Genomic DNA, 21,233 nt, shown 5'->3' with positions numbered 1-21,233 from the left:
AAATCTGAGTTCTAGAATCAGAAGGCCTAGTTCCAATCTTTGTGCTTCTTATTAGCCATTTGGCCTTGGACAAATTATTATTTTCTAATTGTCTCTACACCAAAAAAAAAAAAAAATAGGCAGATGATGACATAATGTCTGCTAAAACTTAGAGCCTGGCAAATGGTATTTATTAAATATCTACCACTATCCATCTTTGGAAACTAAATGCCCGTGTACATACCCTGAAAGACTTCCACTTGCTTCCAGGCATGGTCACCTGTTTGGAAGATCTTGCCTACAGTCCACCCACCCAACAACCCGTCCACAAAAGAAAAGACGCCACGAATCCTGACCGCAGAGTGTAAAATGTATTGATGGCTTTTAAGGGGCAACTGGGAGACATCTGAGGCGTGCTGAGATGGCGCACAGCACACAGACATGCTCTGTTTCTGGAAACCATGCCACTAAAGTTTTAAATACATCTCTGTTTTAGACGTGGTGTTTTGTTGTTTCATTAGCACGGATTACTACTCTACAGTTTCTCCTAGAGTAAATAAATAGGATGGCTGTTCGCAGAGCAGCCACAGGCTTATTTAGATGTGTAACAAGAGCAACTGTTTCACAAGCCAATCAGTCCTTGAGTTAACAGCGAGGTGTTTCCCATTGGTTTGGTTCCCCCCTGCAGTGGGGGGTGAGAGTTAACTTTCCCAGTGTGTTCTTTGTTTATAGGTTTAGTCTCCAGGAGACTGACAAGAAATGAAAAATAACAGTCAGTTAAAAAATTAAATTGCAATTAGGCCATTATGCTGTGGGTTTTTCCAAGACCCGTAAAGTCAGATTATTTAAATTTACAAGAAAAAAAAAAAACAGACATGGAAAATGAAATAACAACAACAACAACAAAAAAGACTGAAAAATGCCTCTGTAGAACGTAGTGGTCCGTTGTAAACAGCTCAGGCAAAATCAACCAGAAAGTCCTCGCTTGCTAAGCAGTCCAACGACAAACTCTGCTGTTTTTTTGTTTTTTTTTTCCCTAGTGGCTATTTTCCTACCACAGTGTTGAGCTTCATTATTATATTAAATAACTTATATGGGTACAAACGAGTTTGCTAACCAGCAGCCAACTCAAAACCTTGTCGGAGGAGGGGGGAGAGGAATCTCCTACACTGCACACAACACAGGGGGCAAAGTTCGGAGGCAGCATCCAGCCAGTCTGTCCCTCTCTGCCAGAGCTGCTCCAGCTAAGGGTTGAAATCTAAACTGAGGGTGTTTTCCCCTCCCTCCTCTCCCTTTTTCATTTAAGTTAACAAAGACACATGGGCTTCCTAAGAGCCAGCACTTAGCTGAGTAAGTCCCATTAGCAGCAACTGTTCAACCAAAAAAAAAAAAAAAAAAAAAAAAAAAACAACAAAAAAACAAACACAGACAAAAGCGAACTGGATCCAGGTGCAGAGCTGTGATTCATATGGAAATTCCAGGAGATGAATCATGCGCAGAGCCAGGATCTTTGGGGAGAAGCCTTCCTCAAGTGTCTTCTGTGAACACAGCATCCGCACACAATCGGCGTGGACCTGTCGGCCGTGGGTGATCAGTTCCCCATCTGCTCGCCAGTGAACGCGCTTGCTTGGCCGAGTGCGGCACTTGGAGGACTGTGCAGTCTTCCTGATTCTTTTTTTTTATAGAATGTGACATCAGAAAACAAAGGCCAGCCCCTCAGCGATCTGCACGGTGTGTGTTGTGTGTGTCGGCGGCGGCAGCAACAGCAGCAGCAATTGGCTCCAGTATGTTAAACTCTGCCTAGGAGGCTGGACCTGCGAAACACAGAAGACAGTCCTAAGAAGAGGCGGACGACCTGAACTTGGATTAAAATAAAATGCTTTGCCTGCTAGTCATTTTATCTTTCCTGTTTTAAGTTTGATTGTACATGGTTACAATGGGGGTGGCGATGAGGGGAGAGTCAAGCTTAAGTCCTAATGGCTCTTTTAGGTCCCTGAAACCAAACAGCTATTAGTGAGGATGGCCAAAGCCCTGTGTACAGATACATCTATAAGTTGAGTGGTCTTATTTATATTATAACAAAAATGATTTGCAAAGCTTTCCGTTATGCACTGGTTGGATGGCAGAAGTGTTTATTTAGAAGAGAGAAGCATCTTTCACCTTCCAGCTTCCATGACCACTGGGAGCATTTAAGTAGTAGGTGACAAGAAAGGTGTATGTCCTCAAAGGTGTATGTCACTGCCACTGATATATGTACGGGCCTGCAATGAATGGCTCCAGGGACAGCAGGAAGCGTCTGTGTAGAAATATCTGCTTGTCTTCAAATCTGATATACTGACAGATTTCCAGGTAGCTACTCTCATCCCAGAATACTAAGTAGCCAGGTGACATTTGTGCTTTTGCCAACTATAACTGCCGGTTGCTATGCCTCGGTCAACACCTGCAGTCACCGACCCCACAACAGTGCAGGAGCAGGGGCTGCACAGCAACGGGGCACAAGACAGAGTGTGCAGGGCTGGGGAAGGGGCCCCTGCTGGCCCTGAAGAGGCTTCCATGGCAGCAGGGAACAGAACCACATGCACGGCACCAAACGACAGGTGGCTGCCAACAAGACAGCAAGGTGCCTTCACACAGCTGAGCTCAGCGGGGAGGTGGACCAGGGAGTAGAGAGGCGTGGACAGTGCCTGGCCCCAGTGCAGACACAGAGGAGAGTCTGTTGTTCAAGTCTCCTCAAACCCAACTTTCACACGGAAACGAGTCCTTCGGTGTTGTCCTCATATGTCACTCAGCGCATTTGTGCCACTGCTTGTCCCTCAACCAGTTCTTCCCAGAAGCAAGCGAGTTGAGTTAACTGCAGAGCGATTCATGGATTTGGGATGGAATTTAAGCCAGGGCACCCTCTTTTTCACCTCACATTTCTAAATTCTCCACAGAATTCTTTGGTAACATTTCAACCAGTCAACTGTCATATGTTATTGTACACTGTGTACATACACAGCACATGGAGAAACGGGAAGAAACTATAAAATTCAATCTTTAACTTTTACTATCAAGCCTCTGACATGTCAATCTCTGCACCCTAACCACTGATCAACAGGAACCTGGCCAGCGCTGCGGCTCACTAGGCTAATCCTCCGCCTGCGGCACCAGTACCCTGGGTTCTAGTCCTGGTTGGGGCGCTAGATTCTGTCCCGGTTGCTCCTCTTCCAGGCCAGCTCTCTGCTGTGGCCCGGGAAGGTATGGAGGATGGCCCAGGTCCTTGGGCCCGGCACCTGCATGGGAGACCAGGAGGAAGCACCTGGCTCCTGGCTTCGGATCGGTGCAGTGCGCTGGCTGCAACACGCTGGCTGTAGCGGCCATTTGGGGGGTGAACCAACGGAAAAAGGAAGACCTTTCTCTCTGTCTCTCTCTCTCTCACTGTCTAACTCTGCCTGTCAAAAAAAAAAAAAAAAAAGATTAAAAAAAAAAAACAAACCAGGAACCTGTCATAGAATAGTAATGTCTGAAAAATAACTGGAGGCCAGTGCTGTGTTGGTGTGGGGTTAAACTGCCACTTGGGACATCAGCATCCCCTGGCTACTCTGCTTCCAATACAGCTCCCTGCTAATGTGCTTGGGAAGGCAGCACAACAGAGGATGGCCCAAGTCCTCCAGCCCCAACACTCATGTGGGAGACCTAGATGGAGTTCCTGGACTCCTGGCTTCAGCTTGGCCCAGCCCTGGTTCTTGTAGCCACTTGGGGAGTGGTTGGAGGAGCTCTCTTTCTCTCTCTCTTTCAATACCTCTCTATTGCTCTGCCTTTCAAATAAATAAGTAAAAAAAATAAATTAATTAAAAAAATCTCTAACTTAAAAAAATAACTGGGGCAGGCGCCGTGGCTCACTTGGCTAATCCTCTGCCTGCGACACTGGCATCCCATATGGGTGCCGGGTTCTAGTTCCGGTTGCTCCTCTTCCAGTCCAGCTCTCTGCTTTGGCCCAGGAAGGCAGTGGAGGATGGCCCAGGTGCTCCTGGCTTCGGATCGGTGCAGCACCATCCGTGGCAGCCATTTGGGGGATGAACCAACAGAAGAAAGACCTTTCTCTCTGCCTCTCTCTCTCTCACTATCTAACTCTGCCTGTCAAATAAAAAAAAACAAAACAAAACAACAACAACAAAAAAAACAACTGTAGGTAGGTCTGGCTTATTTTTTTCTTATTATTATTTTTGACAGGCAGAGTGGACAGTGAGAGAGAGAGAGGCAGAGAGAAAGGTCTTCCTTTTTGCTGTTGGTTCACCTTCCAACGGCCGCTGCGGCCGGTGTGCTGTGGCCGGCGCACTGAGCTGATCCGAAGCCAGGAGCCAGGTGCTTCTCCTGGTCTCCCATGGGGTGCAGGGCCCAAGCACTTGGGCCATCCTCCACTGCACTCCCGGGCCATAGCAGAGAGCTGGCCTGGAAGAGGAGCAACCGGGACAGAATTCGGTGCCCCGACCGGGACTAGAACCTGGTGTGCTGGTGCCGCAGGCCGAGGATTAGCCTGTTGAGCCACGACGCCGGCTGGTCTGGCTTATTTTAATATGTCTCGATACCACAGGTAACAGGGATGCCAGGTGTCAATTATGCATACCAATTTATGTGTCCACCAATGTTTTAAACAACTACAAGGAAAGTAAAAATACCTAAGTTATCCCAAGGGCCTCACCAAACCACTTAAAAAAATAGAAAGGAAGGATAAAAAAGGAGAAATATAGGATAAAAAAGGCTAAAGTCATCTTAAAAGGATAACTTGAGGGGCCGGCGCGGGGCACAGTAGGCTAAGCTTCTGCCTGCGGTGCCAGCATCCCTGTTGCTCTACTTGTGATCCAGCTCTCTGCTATGGCCTGGGAAAGCAGTAGAAGATGGCCCCTGCACCTGTGTCGGGGACCTAGGGAAGCTCCTGGCCCTCCTGGCTTCGGATCGCATTGGCTCAGCTCAGGCTGTGGCGGCCTTTTGGGAGTGCACCAATGGATGGAAGACCTTTGTCTCTGTCTCTGTCTCTCCCTCTTTCTGTCTGTAGCTATGTTTCTCAAGAAAATAAATAAACCTTTAAAAAAATGGATAATTTAAAAAAGACTAATTCCCAAATCTTTTATCCAGCAAGATGCTTACTCTGAGGTTCATGTTTTGTACATGAAAATTTAAGAGAGTGAAGCAAATGTCTTTCAATACAAAATGTTGTTCCCCTGGCTGGCACATAATTGTAAAAAAAATAGATTTGAGCACCAGCCGAGTGAGCCTGTTATATTCTCACAACTGCAAGCCTTGACTGTACCTTCTGTCTGTGGATACAAGACACATCTCTAGCCCTTCCCCCTCAGAATGACCTGTTCTAATAAGCAAAGTAATCCCAACACTTGTGTCTGTCACCTCATCCTTCCTTCTTGAGAGGTACAAAGAAAGAGGCCTAAAATATCCTTTGAAACAAACCAGACCTCATAAAACCAAGTACATGAATACCTTAGCCATCCTGGCTCTAACATCAAGTATAATGAAGACTCCGAAATGATGCCAGGACCACAACAGGTAGAAAAGAAAATAAGCCTAGCAATCTCAGAACAAGAAGGTGCACATTCCCAGAGTTTACTGGTAGAAAAACAATGATAGCAACCTCGATTTTGTATACTGTATCCTGGACTGACTTATTAAAGCACCTCAAATGCTTACAACGCACACTTACTTATCTGAGATCCACCTGAAAATACTAACAGAATAGCAAAGCTTTCAAATTTGAAAAAACTAGATTATTTTAAAAGTCCAAACTCTCTTTCAAATCAGAGAGTACTGAGATCTGGTTGGTAAGTGACACACCCAACTTTATCAAGTCAACTGTACTTAGTTCAGTTTTATCACAAGGCAAATAGAATTTTAGTGTTCGAAGAACCCCTCAGAAATAAGGGCTGAACTTTGGATCTTTTCAACAAACAGAATTGGTGCTTTCTTTCAACTGTAGCAAGGGATAATTTCAGTTCCTTGTTCCATTTCAAAATGGGAGAGGGTTACAAGAACAATGTCATCATTTATCTGCAAGTGCAAAAATCAAGCACAACAAAACAAAGAAAGGCAATAAAACTGAATGATGGTAACGAGAACTACAGGCCACAGAAATGTGGGTAACAGGATACACGGTGTAGAGGACTTGGGACAGTAGGCAGGGACTTCCCGCACAAAGCACACAGATTTCTTCAAGTAAACGGTCATTTCCTGTAGAGCTGCACAACAATGAGAAGCAGTGAGACCCACCTTAAAGACTTCCATCTGTCTTTCTCTACATGGTTTTCAGGGCCTTCACTCTCATAAGAAGCCAGGTAGAGAGCTACAATCAACATGAAGAAAGAGTGCATCACCACTGTGCCTTATCCCAGTACGTACACCCCATCCATCCCCTGTTCAACTTGAGCCCAACCCTGTCACAGAACATGCTCTCAAGACACCGCATTATGACTGAGAGACTTCACTGTTTCACAGAGAACACGGGGTGTAGCATCTGATTGACCATCTCAACAAACCCCGAGAATGTCTGGGCCTAAAAGGCACTTTATTAACTAAAGGCACACTCAATTCAAGTCACAATACGTTGTCATGCACTCCATGGCACGTTCCTTACAAAGGAGTGGAGGTCCTTTCCTGGAAGCTTAGCTCTGAGAAACCCTCAGGTGGTAAGAAGGCGGGTCTCTGGGGCCACTTTACATCCTTCTAATATGTTTTTCTTATTTTTAAATCAGAAAGAAACTTCACCCAGAAATTTAAAGGCTTGTTATTAATCCTATTTATAGAGATTAAAAACAAGCATGTTTCCTCTGAAATACGTAATATTAACCCAAAATGTTCTTCAATCATTACTGTAAACACTATCAATCTACTATGAGGAATCATTAGTTAATATTTGTTATTGCTTCCCATATTAGGACAGAAAATCAGTAGAATAAATCTAAATCTTTTGTGAACTCTCTCTCTCTTCTGGTGATTTCTTTCTGTAAATACTTAATTACTTTTTTTGTTTCAGCTTTTTTTTTTTTTTTAAAAAAGATGTATTTATTTTTTTGAAAGGCAGAGTTACAGAGAGGCAGAGGCATAGAGAGATAGAAAGGTATTCCATCCTCTGGTTCATTCCCCAAATGGCCGCAATGGCCAGGGCTGAGCCAGGCCAAAGCCAGGAGCTTCCTCTGGGTCTCCACATGGGTGCAGGGGTCTAAGGGCTTGGGCCATCTTCTACTGCTTTCCCATGCAATAGCAGAGAGCTGGACTAGAAGTAAAGCAGCTGGGACTCGAACCAGTGCCCATATGGGATGCCAGCACTGCAGGTGGCAGCTTTACCCATTACGCCACAGCGCCAGCCCCCAAATTCCCAAAAGCTTTAACAGGTCAAATCTTCGCACTACTTTTTCAAACAGTAGGGGATAGCAATTTACTGTTCTGGATTTCCTTCCCCAAATTACCCTATCTACACACAAAACGTCCTTTTCTCCATTGACAAGCCCAAACAATGAAAAAAATGTTTCCATGACATTCTGCTTATGCCAAAAGTTTTGCAGATGTAGTACAATGGTACTACAAAAATTCTGTGGAAAACTTAAAAATTAAAAGATAAGTTTAGAGGTGGGCATTCGGTATAGCAGTTAAGATACAGCTTCGGAATGTCATCACAAATTATGAGCCTGGAAGAAACATCCCATATTGCTGTGTGGGGTTCAAGTCCTGCGTCTGCTCCTCATTCTAGCTTCCTGCTAATGCAGACCCTGTTGATGGCTCTGAAGGACCCTTATGGGGGAGAGGGACAAGAAATTAGGCCTGGGCAAATATCAGGGGCTTCTTAAGAGGTTAGATGTTCCCCAGAGTCTAGCGGGCAGGACGTTCTCTGGGAAGGAAAAGTCAATCCCCTTCAGAGAACCTCTAGGCACGCCCAGAGCAGAAATGCCCCTCCCCTCCAGGAAACCTCTGGGCGCGCCCAGAGCAGAGCTGCCCCTCCCTTCGGAGGGTCTCTAGGCGCACACTTATGATGTCACTGCGACCGGCCAATCCTGTAACACCTCAGCACTCTCGCTTAGCACTCTCCCTCAGCATTCTCCGGTATGCTAATTGTCCCTCCGAACCAACCAATCCCGTGCCACCTCTGCATTTTATACCAGCACTCTCCACCAGCATTCTTCGCCAGCATTCTCCCATATGCTAACGGTCCCTCTGAACTGACCAATCCTATGCATGCGTTAGGAATATGCTAATTCGTTGCCTATATAACCTGTGTGAAACTGCCGCTCAGGGCTCCTCACTGCCTGAGGTGGGGGCCCGTTTGCGCAAACGTACAATAAATACCTCATGCTTTTTGCATCAACTGGTTTGGAGTCTGGATTTTTGGGCGTCCTCTCGAGCAAGTGGGCATCTCTACTACTGAGAGGTCCAACAGCTCAAGCACTGGGTCCCTGCCACCCGTGTAAGTTACCCAGACTGGGTTCCTGCCTCTAGCCAGGCCTGGCTGTTGTAGGCACTCGGAGGAGTGAATCAGCAGATGAGAGATCTCTGTGTCTTTCTGCCTTTCAAAAACAAAGAGAAGCTTACTTTTGGTGCCCAAAATTTTCAATTTTCAAAAAACTAATGCATAGGTTTTTCACAATGTGCATTTTCCACAAACTTTTTGAAGACCCTCTTATGCCAGAAAGAATGCTTAAAGAGAAATACTATTTATGCATGATTATTAAGTAAAAATATTTTAGGGATAAGTCATAAGGTTTTCTGTGCAACAAAAACCCTTAAGGCGGAAGAGACAGAGGACAGGCCTCATACCACACAAGGAACCAAGCACCACCATGCATTTATATATTAATTTCCTAAATACAAGATTTGGGGATGCTAGAGGCAGTTCCAACTCATTGGCCTCACCATCTTCACTGAAAACTGGTACTGTGAGAAGATACTGCAAGATCTTCCGGTCCCTCTCAAATGGACACTCTACTTGTTTCCATGTCATAAATTCACTCACTTGTTTGGCCAATTCCCAAAATTTCTGGAAGACAATCAGAGAAAAGAATTTAAAGGCAGTCATTTAAAAAAAAATTGGAGCCTGAAAGAAACAATTCCATATTCAGAATGCTTCCTTTGGTTTTCAAACCTCTGCATTACATAATTTTCTTAATTGAGTAAAAACTTTATTTGCTAGGTATTGCTAAAACTTGACTGAAGTTCACTCTAATAATAATAATAATAATAATAATGCATCAGCTATGGTTTACTTAGTCTTATTGATTTCTTATAAAGTAGAAGGGAAAGAGAAGATTTGTTCTGAATTTGCAGAATCAGCTTCAGATACTGGCTTGGGATACAAGGCTGGAGAAGCCACCCCTCACCCTCTGCTTGCACACTACTTTTTCACACTCACCTCGAAATTGACATGACCGTTAGGAAGGCGGTTGGCACAGCCCTCGTTGAGGAAATAAATGTCTTTGATTAAGAGGCTGAAGAATGGTATCACAATCTAGAGAAAATAAAAGATTCTGGTTTGTCTGGGCAAATAAACATTTAGCCTCTTGTCAAGTAATACAAAAGATTAATGAGCGACATTAACTTTGAATTACATGAAAGACCACAATGTATTAAAGTGGTATGAGACCAGTTTCCTCCCTAATGCCATTGTGCTTAAGATGTAAACGCTATTAATAACTCAAACACAGCAAGGACAAGTATTGTTGGGAAGTGCACAGGGTAATGCTTTTCCTACAATTTTTTTCTTAGTTTTTCTAATGCTAGTATACACTAACATCTAGTTGTAAAGAAGAAATTGTAGCTAAGATGAAAGGAAAAAATGTCTTAAAGAATTCCTGCTTTCTCTTTAACAATGGCTTCATTACACCAAAATATTAACAGAATACCTAACAGTACAGGTACCAAGATTTTAAGATGTGAGACTCCTCTCTCTAACACAATCCACACATCAGTAAAGTATCTATGTTTTAGATGAACTTTTTTTCAGAAGATTTTATTTTATGCTGGAAGGCGTTGCTTAATATATTGTGGGGTTTTAGGCAGTATTAGCTACCAACTTCCTATTGAGTAAACTTGGCCTGTATATGACAGAACAAGTTAGCACCTGTTCTCCCGGGAAATCACCTCAGATAAACCTTGCACAACATGTGAGTTAGATGTGCCTCAAGTGAAAGAGGAATATAAATGTGTAATTACAAGTAATAGTTGTTTAAAAAAACCAGAATCTTCCTTGATAATACTTTCCTGCCTCAATTCATTGGTTTGATGAGGTAACATTTGTTTATAATAAAAATCTAAGAAAATACATTAAATCCTACTAAACCCCTAATTCATGGAAAACAAAGGTCAAATACAGTAAATTCCAAATTTTCAAAACTTTCTGCAATGCAAATGTTGTACTAACATGATCTTGTGTCTTATTTCCTCAACATGGGTTTTTTAAGTTTCCTAAAGTGCCACTCATGTGGCACTTCTACAGCAAATGAAAAAGAAAACATACTTTTTGGCTTTAGTAAGTCTCAATCCACTGTTAGAGGGAAATTCAGAGTTTCCCCTAATATCACAAAAGCAATATTTTGTTTGTATGTTTGATTGATCTCTTAAAATAACAAAACTGAATCTTCAGTTTCAAAAGCCCACTTGCATATATGTTCATCATTTGCTATTGTCTGTGAAGTCTCTAAAGCTAAATGAGTAAATCTCATTATCTCCTCCTTCTAATGTTAACTGGCTATTTCTCTACTGTGTTAGAACTAAACAGTCACAGTAACAACGATAAAAGTACACTGGAACCCTGCCTCTCTGAACGAGTGTTTGTGAGAACAGTTGAGCTTCAGGCTCTCTCAGACACCGGCTTAAAATCTTGGCTCCATAATTTATTGGTATCATAAACTAGGAGTGGGAAAATTGTGGATTATAGCCTTGGGCCTTTTTGGCATGGCCTAAGAGTCATATTTTACATTTGATGGGAAAAAATTAAAGTAATGTCACTTTGTGGTACATGAAAATATATGAAATTCAAATTACAGCAGCCATACAGTTTTTACTGGAACACTGCCATTCTCATTCACCTGCATATTGCCTGTGCCTGCTTCTGTGCCCCTGTATCCAATTCTGAGTACACACTCAGAACAAAAAGATCTATCATCATAAAAGAGCCCTCAGGGAAATGGAGACAAAATTATAATCGTGATGTAATATTTGTATAACAACAGCTTTTAAGCAAGAACTTTATTTCTATGCTCTACTCTGGTGTTTAAACTGTGAGATTCATGTAGGGCTGATCATTTACTGTATCATGACAATATTCAAACTTCTCATAAGTTCAAGTCATTTGTCCTTAGCTGGATTATAGATTCTAGGTGGCACAGTGATTTTTGCACTCATAGGAGCCTGCAAGGTGCTGTGCTACTGACTGTACACATCTACTAGGTTATTATCCACAGGAATAGTCTAACAGAGTGCTTTACTACTCCTTTCCTGATAGCCTCACAGTCTTCCTCAACTACTCATTTGTTTGTGGCTAACTCCCCTCAAACCTGTGGCCTCTATACAAGTTCAACATAGTAAAAATCAAGAGCATTATTAAGACTTTGGATTTCCACAAGCTAAGTAAATGTACAGGTCACTAAGTAGACAGAGTAAAAGTCTGGTTTCTAGAAGGTCCTGCCAACAATCTCGTTGGTAGGAGGACTTCATGAGGCATAATGTTTCCCAGGCTCTTTCAAAGCTTCTCAGTTCAGAGACTCGACAACTAGACCTTGAAGTTTCCATCAGTTCCTCACCCAGAACTGACCGCTGCTGGGGAGGATCAAGTTCACAGGCACAGAAACAGGATGCCATGTAATCCTGTAAGTAATGGCTAATAACTTTACATAGAAACACAAATACAGAAAAAATGCATGTTAGGGTTCCTGTGTAGGAGACAGGTTTGATTTTTTTCTATATTAGGTACCTAGAGATGTGACACTTTAAACACATAAACTTTTTTCTTTCCTGATCACTGAAATTTATTGAAGGTTGGAGGAAAAAAAAAAACACTATTCACCTGTTGTGTGTATAAAAGGGATAGAAAGTCTTTTAAGAAAATATTAGGAAGCTGGAGATGGGGATGTCTTTCAACTGTTACATTTTGGCAAAAGTGAAAAATTATTGTAAATATCAACTGCATGGCTGGTAACGGTTTCTTCACAGCACAGTGCTGAGAGAGAAGAGCGGATCGCTGAGACAGACAGTGCCCAGCAGCTGCAGCTTCTGCGTGCCTCCCACACACGCACCCCTCTCTGACTCACCACCAACCATGCGAGCACAGACAAGCGCACAACAAAGTAAATGCCACAGAGAGGGTGCAGGCCCTGGGCTGAGACCTCTGAAAACAACCCCACACAGACCCCAGCTCTAGCCGCTTGGCCCTGCCCACATGGACAACAACACAAGAGCTACGGAACCCCAAGGATCAGTTCCTCCAAGTGGGAACCCGGGAACTGGGGGCCCAAAGAGGAGACGTCTGGGCCACATGGTTCTGCCAGATCTGAGAGCTTGTTTGGAGGTTCTAGCAGGGGAGGGCAGCTACTCCTATACCCTTGACCAAAGACCGGTCCTCCTCTAGTGGGGAAGGTCATCCTCTTGGACCGAGCACACAGCGTTGGGAGGGATGCACGTGGAGTGGTGAGGGAGGAAGGGGACACCCGCCTAGCCGGCCAGATCAGCCGAATCAACACTGGTGATCCATGGGGTGACGGATGTCACAGCCAGATCGCCCTCACATCCCCTGACAGCTCTCTGGAAGCCACATTCGCACCCCTGGCCCCCACTGGCTCGAAAACCAGGCCAACTGCAAGCACATGAACTTGTGATGTGAAAGAGCAAAGATTTCTATTATCCTAATCATGTTGACAGATTATAAAATAGGAAATTACTGGGGCCGGTGCTGTGGCATAGAAGGTTAAGCCTCTGCCTGCTGCACCAGAATCCCAAATGGCCACTGATTGGAGTCCTGGCTGCTCCACTTCCAATCCAGCTCCCTGCTGATGGCCTGAGAAAGCAGTGGAAGATGGCCCTGCACCCACATGGGAGACCCAGAAGAAGCTCTTGGCTCCTGGCTTTGGACCAGTCCAGCTCTGGCCATTGCAGCCATTTGGGGGATGAACCAGCAGATGGGAAAATCTCAGTCTCTCCCTGCAACTCTGCCTGTCAAATAAATCAATAAAAAAAAAAAAAAAAAAAAAAAAAAAAAAAAAAAAAGATGGGCTTACTATGACAAAGCATTAAAATAAAAAAATATGAATTTACTTTGGAATAAGGAAAACCTCCCCTCACCTCAAAAAAGGAAAGAGGGTCAGGCACCTGGCCTAGTGGCTAAAATGCCAGCTAAGACCCCAAGTCCCATATCAAGAGCACCTTGCTTCAACACTTGGCTCTGGCTCCTGATTCCAGCTTCCTGGGAATGCTGACCCTGGGAGACAGCCGTAATAGCTCAAGTGGTTGGGTTCCTCCTACCTATGTGGGAGACCCAGACTGAGTTCCCAGCTCTTGGCTTCAACCCAGTCCAGCCTCTGCCATTGTGCACATTTGAGGAGTTAAGCAGATGGAACTTACTCTGTCTCTGTCTACCTCTCCAATAAATTTCATTATCAATGGCAGAGTGTAATTCATATGCCCACTCTGAATCCATTTTTAGAAGTTACAGAACAAATCCATTACAAATAATTTTTAATTGACAAAAAAAATTCCAATTTATTGGATACAAAAAGGGTGAACACATGGGACTTTTTCTTGAAAAAGCTGTAGAAGTCCCACTAGGGAAATCTTTTTTGGAGGTTGAGTTTCAGAATTTGGCCAGTGCGGCAGCTTCCTAACAGATCAGATTCTAGGACTCCTCTTGGAGGCAGAGCCTACCTAACCCACAGAGGACCCAGCAGAGAGCGCCTGGCTGGCATCCAGCACTGAGAAAGCTGACAAAAGCCACGTGCAGCCTCCCCTGCACCCTGAGACTAGGTGGGCTGGGATCCTCTCACATTCGTGCTCATTTTCTGAGCCTTAGAAAAACCTCAGGTTGGACCATTTCTCAATCTAGTAATAGCAGTGCTGGGATCTGAGCAAGTAAAATTGCAAAGCTGGAGAATCCTACTGGGCTAAGTTGAGAGATGGCTGGCGCTACTTCATCCCTTCCTTGGCTTTGTCAGTGTTCGTTTTAAAAATGTAATGTCTTTAGGGATCTATCAAATACGATCAGGACTGACATTTCAGATTGTGTTAAGAACCGGTTTGGGGATTTTGGAAGACAGCTCTTGTGTTTGTCTTTATTTGCGATTATCAAGACTGAAACTTCTTAGAGGGAGCTCCCTAAGATGCTGTTAAATATTCTTCAGCCTCATTTTCTTTTATTCGTTGAAGACACGCATGAAGACAGGATCTAATAGAAAATTTCCTCCATTAAGCAATTTTCATTAGTCCATTTGCCATAACTGGGTAGTTCCTTCTCAAATAACACAATCGCCAAGATCATCAAATGATCAAATGTTGAAACACTCTAGCCTTCCTCTCTGTAGGAAAATGCAACACTCAACTGTGGCCCCAGAAGGAACCTCAGAGTCCAGGGGGGCACATCCAGGATGGGATTAACTTGTCTAAGTGTAGGGTAGAGAGAGTAGGAGCATTAATTTCTCAGATATCATCCCTGAATTTTTCCCTGTCACTTGCATATCCAATTAGTCACAGCAGGCCTAACACTATAGCAACTAACCTACTTTCTGAAAACAAATGACTTAACCATGGGAGGTAAGCTAATTCTTTTAAGAGAAAAGGTTGCATTAAGTCAGCCACCTTGTACAAAGCTTAAATGTCTATTTTCCATTAAGCCAAATCACTGCAATGCTATTAGTCATCTTAACATATGACTTAATTTATCGCTTGAAACACAACTAAGACCCCCCTACAATATAAGTAATAACACAGTAATATGTATTTGCAAAGTCCTACATCAAGCCACCTGTTTCCTCAGTCCAACTTTCCCTTAGCATTCCCTTCCCTATGTGGTAAGTGCTAGAATTTCTCGAATGCACATCTCTGTCGGATCTGAACAGGTGCAGTCGGCTCAGTGTGGCTGTTCACATTGTGCTTCCATGTGTGACATGGCAACTCTAGCGTGAATTACAGTACGTACCTTCTCTCTGCTACTATGAGCAGTTAAAGACCTTTGTGCTGCTCCTCGAAGAGCTGTGCGGTAATTATAGAAATTGCTGGAAGGGTCCATCTGATGCTGTAGATGAGAAAAGAATATTAACTACTTCTCCCTGGGAGGAAGTTACAAGATCACAGATTGAACAATATCTTAAAAATTCAAAATAAGTTAGGGAATTCACTAGGAATATGATTAATCCCTCTTAAGCACACGCATGTACATGAAACACATTTAGAACACAGGTGTTTTCTTTCCTGACACATGGTTTGTTTATATAAGCTGCTGTCAGCCTTAATGTTGTTAAAACTAAACCAAATATTTCCAGATTAATGTTGAGATCAGACCTAAAACTGGTAACAGAGTCCAACTCTAGCTCTAGAAATATTTCCTTGTTTCATCTGAAACACAGTGAGCCAGTTGATAGTCAATCATGTGACCCGACACTTTGCAATGAACTTGTTCTTTGCATTTGTTAACAAATCATTTGCAAATATTGACACATACCATTTAACAAGGAAAATACATATATATATATATATATATATATATATATATATATATATATAAATCACATAATGTATCTAATAGAAATTCCTAATTTGGGGAAAACCAGGGAAAGTATTTCTTATTGCTGCCAAAGATAGCAGATTCAAAGGGCCAACACACCAAATAATCCAAAGATAAAGAAGATTCAAACATTCATGCCCTTGTGCACAATTCTTACTACCTTCAGAATTCTTTGGGAAGGATTTCATACAGGTCAGCTCAATTTGTTGAAAGGATGGTGAATGAGCATTTCTGTCTCTCAGACACTGTAGGTAAATGAAGTTTGTAGGCAAACTCTCAGCTGTTCCATTCTGATATATAATGTGATATGATTGACAGGTCACCACTTCTCCCATCAATTAGCCCCCAAATGGACACCTGTATTTCTAAAAGGACAGGTGCACCACCTGTTTTATTTCCCTCCTTCAATTCCAATTTCTTTCCTTTTCCCAGGTCTGTAGTACTATCATATGGAGAGGCAGATCATGGAGCAATGCCACTTCCCAGGTGTACAGTGTTGCTTCTCAGTAAGGCATCAATGCCACATACCTCAAGAATGTCAAACTTTGCTGTCTTCACTTTGGCCCAGGTTTTTTTTAGTCGAGAGACTGGGCTCATATTCATTCCAGCTTCCCATTTAAAATGGAGACAGTGGTGGAGAGGAGAACATTGAAACAGAGAAATAAGAAAAATCATTCTAACTTCCACTCCTAAAAATATTATTATCAAATGCAAATAAAAATCCCGCAAATTATTAAGTTACCAATAAGCTCCAACTTTCAACTTTTTCTTGCAAATTCTCCTTAAATCTAGAAACAACTTAATTGATACCATTTTTTTTTTTTTTTTTGGACAGGCAGAGTTAGAGAGAGAGACAGACAGAAGATACCATTTATGTTGAGAAGGGATTGAGGTTTTTTTTAAATAAAGGAGATAAATAAACACTTTAGGAACTGCAGGCCATAGGGACAGTATTTTAACTACAAAATACTGTCATTGTGCAGACACACCCTTAGATAACTACATAAACGAAGTACGGTTGTGTTCCAATAACATTTTACAGATGAATACTTAGCTGGGGATAAATTAACTAAAACATTAAATGAATTCTTGCATACTTAAGAGAGATTACACACACCTACACCAAAGTGGCTATGGACATTCTAAAACAACCCAGGATTAGAAAGCACAGTTTTCAGGCCCAAAACCAGACTATTTGTAAATCTACAGGGGACTCGCTGTAAGTACCCATAAAAAAAAAAATGAAGAGTGCGTGTTTCCTCCAGAAAATACTCACAGATGATTGCCATCAAGGAGTTGAAGTTGCCGATGTTGAAACACTCCCGAGCCACATCAATGAAATACTCGATCATTCTTGCTCGATGTTTCTTCTTGACGGGCTGTGTGGGAAAGGCCATGGGAAGACAGTTACCTAACAGGCAGCCCGACGGTTGTAAAGGAAGTACGAGAAAACAACACTGAGAGCTGGGAGACAGAGAAGATCCACTTCCTCACCATGCAGATTTCCGTAGCAACCAAGTAGCTGAGGCGATTGAACCACTCCACATATGCCTCTAAGTTTCGCGTTTTCTTCCGTTCGCTGTAGCAACTCTAAGGAGAGAGCAACGAGAATGGATGAGGTGGAGGGAATCAGAACGGATCAGGCTGTCATTTTGTCAGGTATGGGCCTTTATTCTAGATTTCGATTAGGGGAGCTTTCTAGGACCAGAGAGAATACAGGGGAAAGAGATGGAAAGAGAAACAAGTAGGGAGAAGAGCAGGAAGAGGGGAAGAGAAAGTGGGCCTCTAACATTCTAGATTGTCCTTCCAGTAATACTGAAACCAGTGAAGCCACAAGGACTAGGAATGTACTTTGTGCAGTTATAAAAGTGCCCATCCCTCTCTTCCCAGGAACGAGGATCCCTGGCTGGGATCCGTCCTGAGAAGCACAACTCCGAGGAGCGGTTTTGGCTGCATTCTAAAATAGTCGTGGCTGATAAATGAATGAGAGGGGAGCATCGACTGCTCTCCACACAGCCAGGAAAGGCTAAGACGACAAGGGACTGGAGACGTTTTCCCAGCGAATTAAGTCGTAGGACACAATTTTGGAGCTTCGTGTACCAAGAAACTATCTCCTAATGTGGATCAGTGGACACCTACCCTACCAGTCTTCAGTAGGGTGAGTAACACATTGTTCATAAGCCAGAGGAGTTAATCTCATCTTGAAGTTCAAGGCCAAGCTTAAAGAGGTTAATTATACTCCTCTTTCCTTCCTTCCAAACGAAAAAAAATCCCCAGAAGAGTCCACAAGCCTCCTACTGCAAAACATGAGCTTCACTTCCTGTGCCAAGAGAAACATTCTAAGGCCGGAAAACAGCTGCTGCTGCTCCCCGCAGAAGTGGCTTCCACCAGTGGTGATGCACCGTTGCCTAACGAGTGAACGTATGTCTAGAAGTCACTGGGGAGCAGATGCCCATTTGTGTACACTGACTTTAGAGTCCACATCCAGTACCGCTTTCTTGACGTGTGGGCTTTCGTCAGGCAATAATGATGAGAGAGTCACCTTAAAACCCACCCGAAGCAGTGAGGACCCTCGCTCAGCAAGCTGGATGCGCATCCCGTCTGTCCTGCCCCTGCTATTGCTGAATCATGAGCAGAGTGCAGGGCACTTTTATTTTCTGACTTAATCTGCTAAACCCATTGTGCTTTTATCCTCCACCCTCATCACCACAAATGCTTGCAACTACTTGCTGTGAAAGGCGAACTGAATTTCCCAGTGAGGAGGAAGGAAAGGCTAAAAGGTAGTGGTGGTGTAAGAACATTCTATGAAGGAAGGCACTCAGGAGACCCAGCTCTAGAAAAACTGCCATGAATCAGACATGGCTAATGCGAGAAGCAACTTTCTGATGTAAAAACCAAAACGAGAATGGTTTCGATTTCTAGCTTTTCTACCCAAGACCACAGACTAAGGAATCCCATTTCTAGCTTCAGGGCTGAACTCCAGGAAGTCTGATTACCTTGTCGTTGTCCAAAGGATCCTTCTGCACGAACGCCTGGACAAATTCTTCCGGCCCAATATAGTTGAGCCTCTCCTGAAAGACAAATCCAGCAGCAGGTCAATGATACTGAAGAAAACAGAAAGAAACGGATGGCCAACTCCCTCTACTGAGTCTGGGCACCAGCTCCCGTTCCTTCATGGAGTTTATAAAATACTCCTTTAACTCCCATCACCTGCAAGGTCTAAACAGAGGCAATTTTCCGCTAAGGTCAACATTCCACAAGATAGCGCAAGACTGAGGGAGTAATGCGGGAAATTAAGAAGAGGCGAAAGATGAGGAAGGGCAACATACTTCTTGCCCTTCCGCCTGTTTACAAGCGAATTCTCAGAAGCACTCATATTCAAATTCCTAAACAAAGCAGGTTTTGGCTGTTTCGTAGATTATTTCCCAACTGGGTGCTTCTGACTGCTTCCATGACATGACTGCGGGCAAACACATCGTCTGGTTGCCAGAGCAAATCAAACCCACAATTGTACAGGGCAGGGGTGATGAGAGCAGCCTTACCAGTTCTATGTGAGTCAGCTGCTGGGCCAGCGTGTATGGGTCGCTGCAGACGGTGAGGATGTCCCTCTGGATGGACTGCGGCTTGGTCTTGAGGACCGTGAGCCGGTCTGTGGATGTGGAGCTGATTTTCGCCAGCACTTCCTCGTACTGGCTGAGCGCTGCCAACTTGCGGATCAGACACTGCATCATCTGCTGCACGTTCTTCCGGTACGTCTGCCGGGGGCACAAGCACACGATGACGTCCTCGCTCTGGGTGCCCTTGGTTGCCGCCAGGCAAACTCAGAGACAATGTCTCCAAATGACTCTACCTTCCCCCTGAAGCGTCAGCCCGATTCAGGGTACCCCCACGAGAACCGAGCCAGCTCTGGCAGCTAGGACACATGAACACCCGGTATCTTTTCAGACGTGTAAGGTTTAGTTCTTTGCTCCGGTTGCTATTCAGAGCACCGATCAGGTGCATCCATGAAACGCTAAGACATTTTATAACTAGTGAGTGGATCCAGCGTACCGAATACTATTATTTAACTAAATGTTCTCTGGTCCTTTTGCTTAGGGCTACCTTCCTGATCTCCATGCCATTGTAGCCCATCTCAAAGGTCTAAGGACATAGACACTCCATTCCTTTCCCCTGTTCTCCCAAGCACCTTGCTAATCCCCTCACACAACACGAGTTACCACAAGGAATCAGAGGATACTCGTTTTTGCAGTCTGACCTCTATTTGGTTCATGACTTTTGCATTTATGAGTCAGTTCTAGAGTTCACAACCAAATTCTTCCATGTAGCAATTCTCCCCATAATGCTATCACCAGGTGCAACACTGTTCACCACTCCATTATGCTATAACCGCATACTTAGAGAAACCAGTTTAAAGGGCAATGTGTGTATTACGGCTCAGTATCAGCCTCTTGATGTTTTAAACACTTAAGTCAAAGAAATGACTTCACGATCAATGGATCTCTAGGGTACAGTTATCAAAAGTTACTGGGTTCTTTTACACCTTCCCTCGGGCCAAAAAATTGCCAAACAGTTATGCTTCTAGGTAAATGCTGCCTGCACCAGAGATAGGTGCATGGGCTGAGTTGATGCTAACGGGATCCTTGAGAGACCAGCTCCAAAGGAGGACAGTCCCAGCAAAGTCACGGGCGTAAAAGGCCAATGTGTGTGTTTCGCTAACTTTTAAGGGTTCTGCAATATCATTTACTGAGATTCATTAGCTGAAAATTAAATGGAATTAACCCATTAAGTGTAAGAACCTTTTTTTTTTTTTTTTTTTTTTTTTTACAGAGGCAATTTTGTTTAACACAGCACATTACAGAAACCTAAATAAAGAAGTGTTTGCAGGTGAGGAAAATGACAACACTTCTGGAAATGGTCCATTCTTTCCTAGTTGAAGATAAAAATCACAAACAGCCTTCTTTTTGTCACTGCTTTTCCACTTGTATCTTTCACTGGTCCATTAGATGACCTTGATGCTTCCCTACGTTCTCAGGCAACCCTAAAATCACCGAAGAAGTACCCAAGAGCTGCCTTCCAGACACCATTATGGTTAGCATTGAGAAGATGCTATCCATTTGCCAGTGTGCTTGACAAGGAAAACAAATGGCTCTTTACATGGAATTCCAAGCTGTTTGAGATGAAATTGAGGGTCACTCTAATTCCCTCAGTCCTGTTCTACCATCCCTTCTTGTTTCACAATGTGGAGCGATATTTTAAAATGCTTTCTTCAGCTCCTGTCCCCAGTGTCATACAAAATGCCTACAAGAGAATTAGATACGACTCCTAAAGAGTACGTACATATTTCCCATGGTCTTGCTCACATATTCTTGGAGGTACAAGGGTACTTCAAAAAGTTCATCAAGATGTGAATTACAAAAGCACTACGTTCGTATTTAAAAATGTTTTTGCACCAAAATAAATTTACATTTCAATTCTATTTTTCAACAACTTTTTGGAAGAACTCTCCCCCATG

At 43.4% G+C, this 21,233-nt stretch overlaps 1 protein-coding gene across 1 annotated transcript in view; it reads right to left on the bottom strand.

The window, feature by feature from the left end:
* Positions 1 to 331: 331 nt before the first annotated feature.
* The window catches only part of RASGEF1B (RasGEF domain family member 1B), a 41,426-nt gene continuing 20,524 nt past the window's right edge, over positions 332 to 21,233 (bottom strand). The window contains exons 5-14 of the mRNA XM_062199193.1: positions 19,264 to 19,476; positions 18,718 to 18,792; positions 17,216 to 17,311; positions 16,998 to 17,100; positions 16,250 to 16,329; positions 15,137 to 15,232; positions 9,368 to 9,463; positions 8,872 to 8,995; positions 6,238 to 6,310; positions 332 to 1,793 (exon numbers count right to left, since the gene is read on the bottom strand). Coding sequence (XP_062055177.1) covers positions 1,769 to 1,793; positions 6,238 to 6,310; positions 8,872 to 8,995; positions 9,368 to 9,463; positions 15,137 to 15,232; positions 16,250 to 16,329; positions 16,998 to 17,100; positions 17,216 to 17,311; positions 18,718 to 18,792; positions 19,264 to 19,476 — 981 coding nt within the window. The 3' untranslated portion in view covers positions 332 to 1,768. The remainder of the gene's footprint in view (positions 1,794 to 6,237; positions 6,311 to 8,871; positions 8,996 to 9,367; positions 9,464 to 15,136; positions 15,233 to 16,249; positions 16,330 to 16,997; positions 17,101 to 17,215; positions 17,312 to 18,717; positions 18,793 to 19,263; positions 19,477 to 21,233) is intronic.

The sequence above is a fragment of the Lepus europaeus genome, chromosome 8 (genome assembly GCF_033115175.1).
Source record: "Lepus europaeus isolate LE1 chromosome 8, mLepTim1.pri, whole genome shotgun sequence".
NCBI lineage: Eukaryota > Metazoa > Chordata > Mammalia > Lagomorpha > Leporidae > Lepus > Lepus europaeus.
The sequence above is the reverse complement of the archived record's forward strand: the minus strand, read 5'-3'. Positions and strand labels throughout refer to the sequence as shown.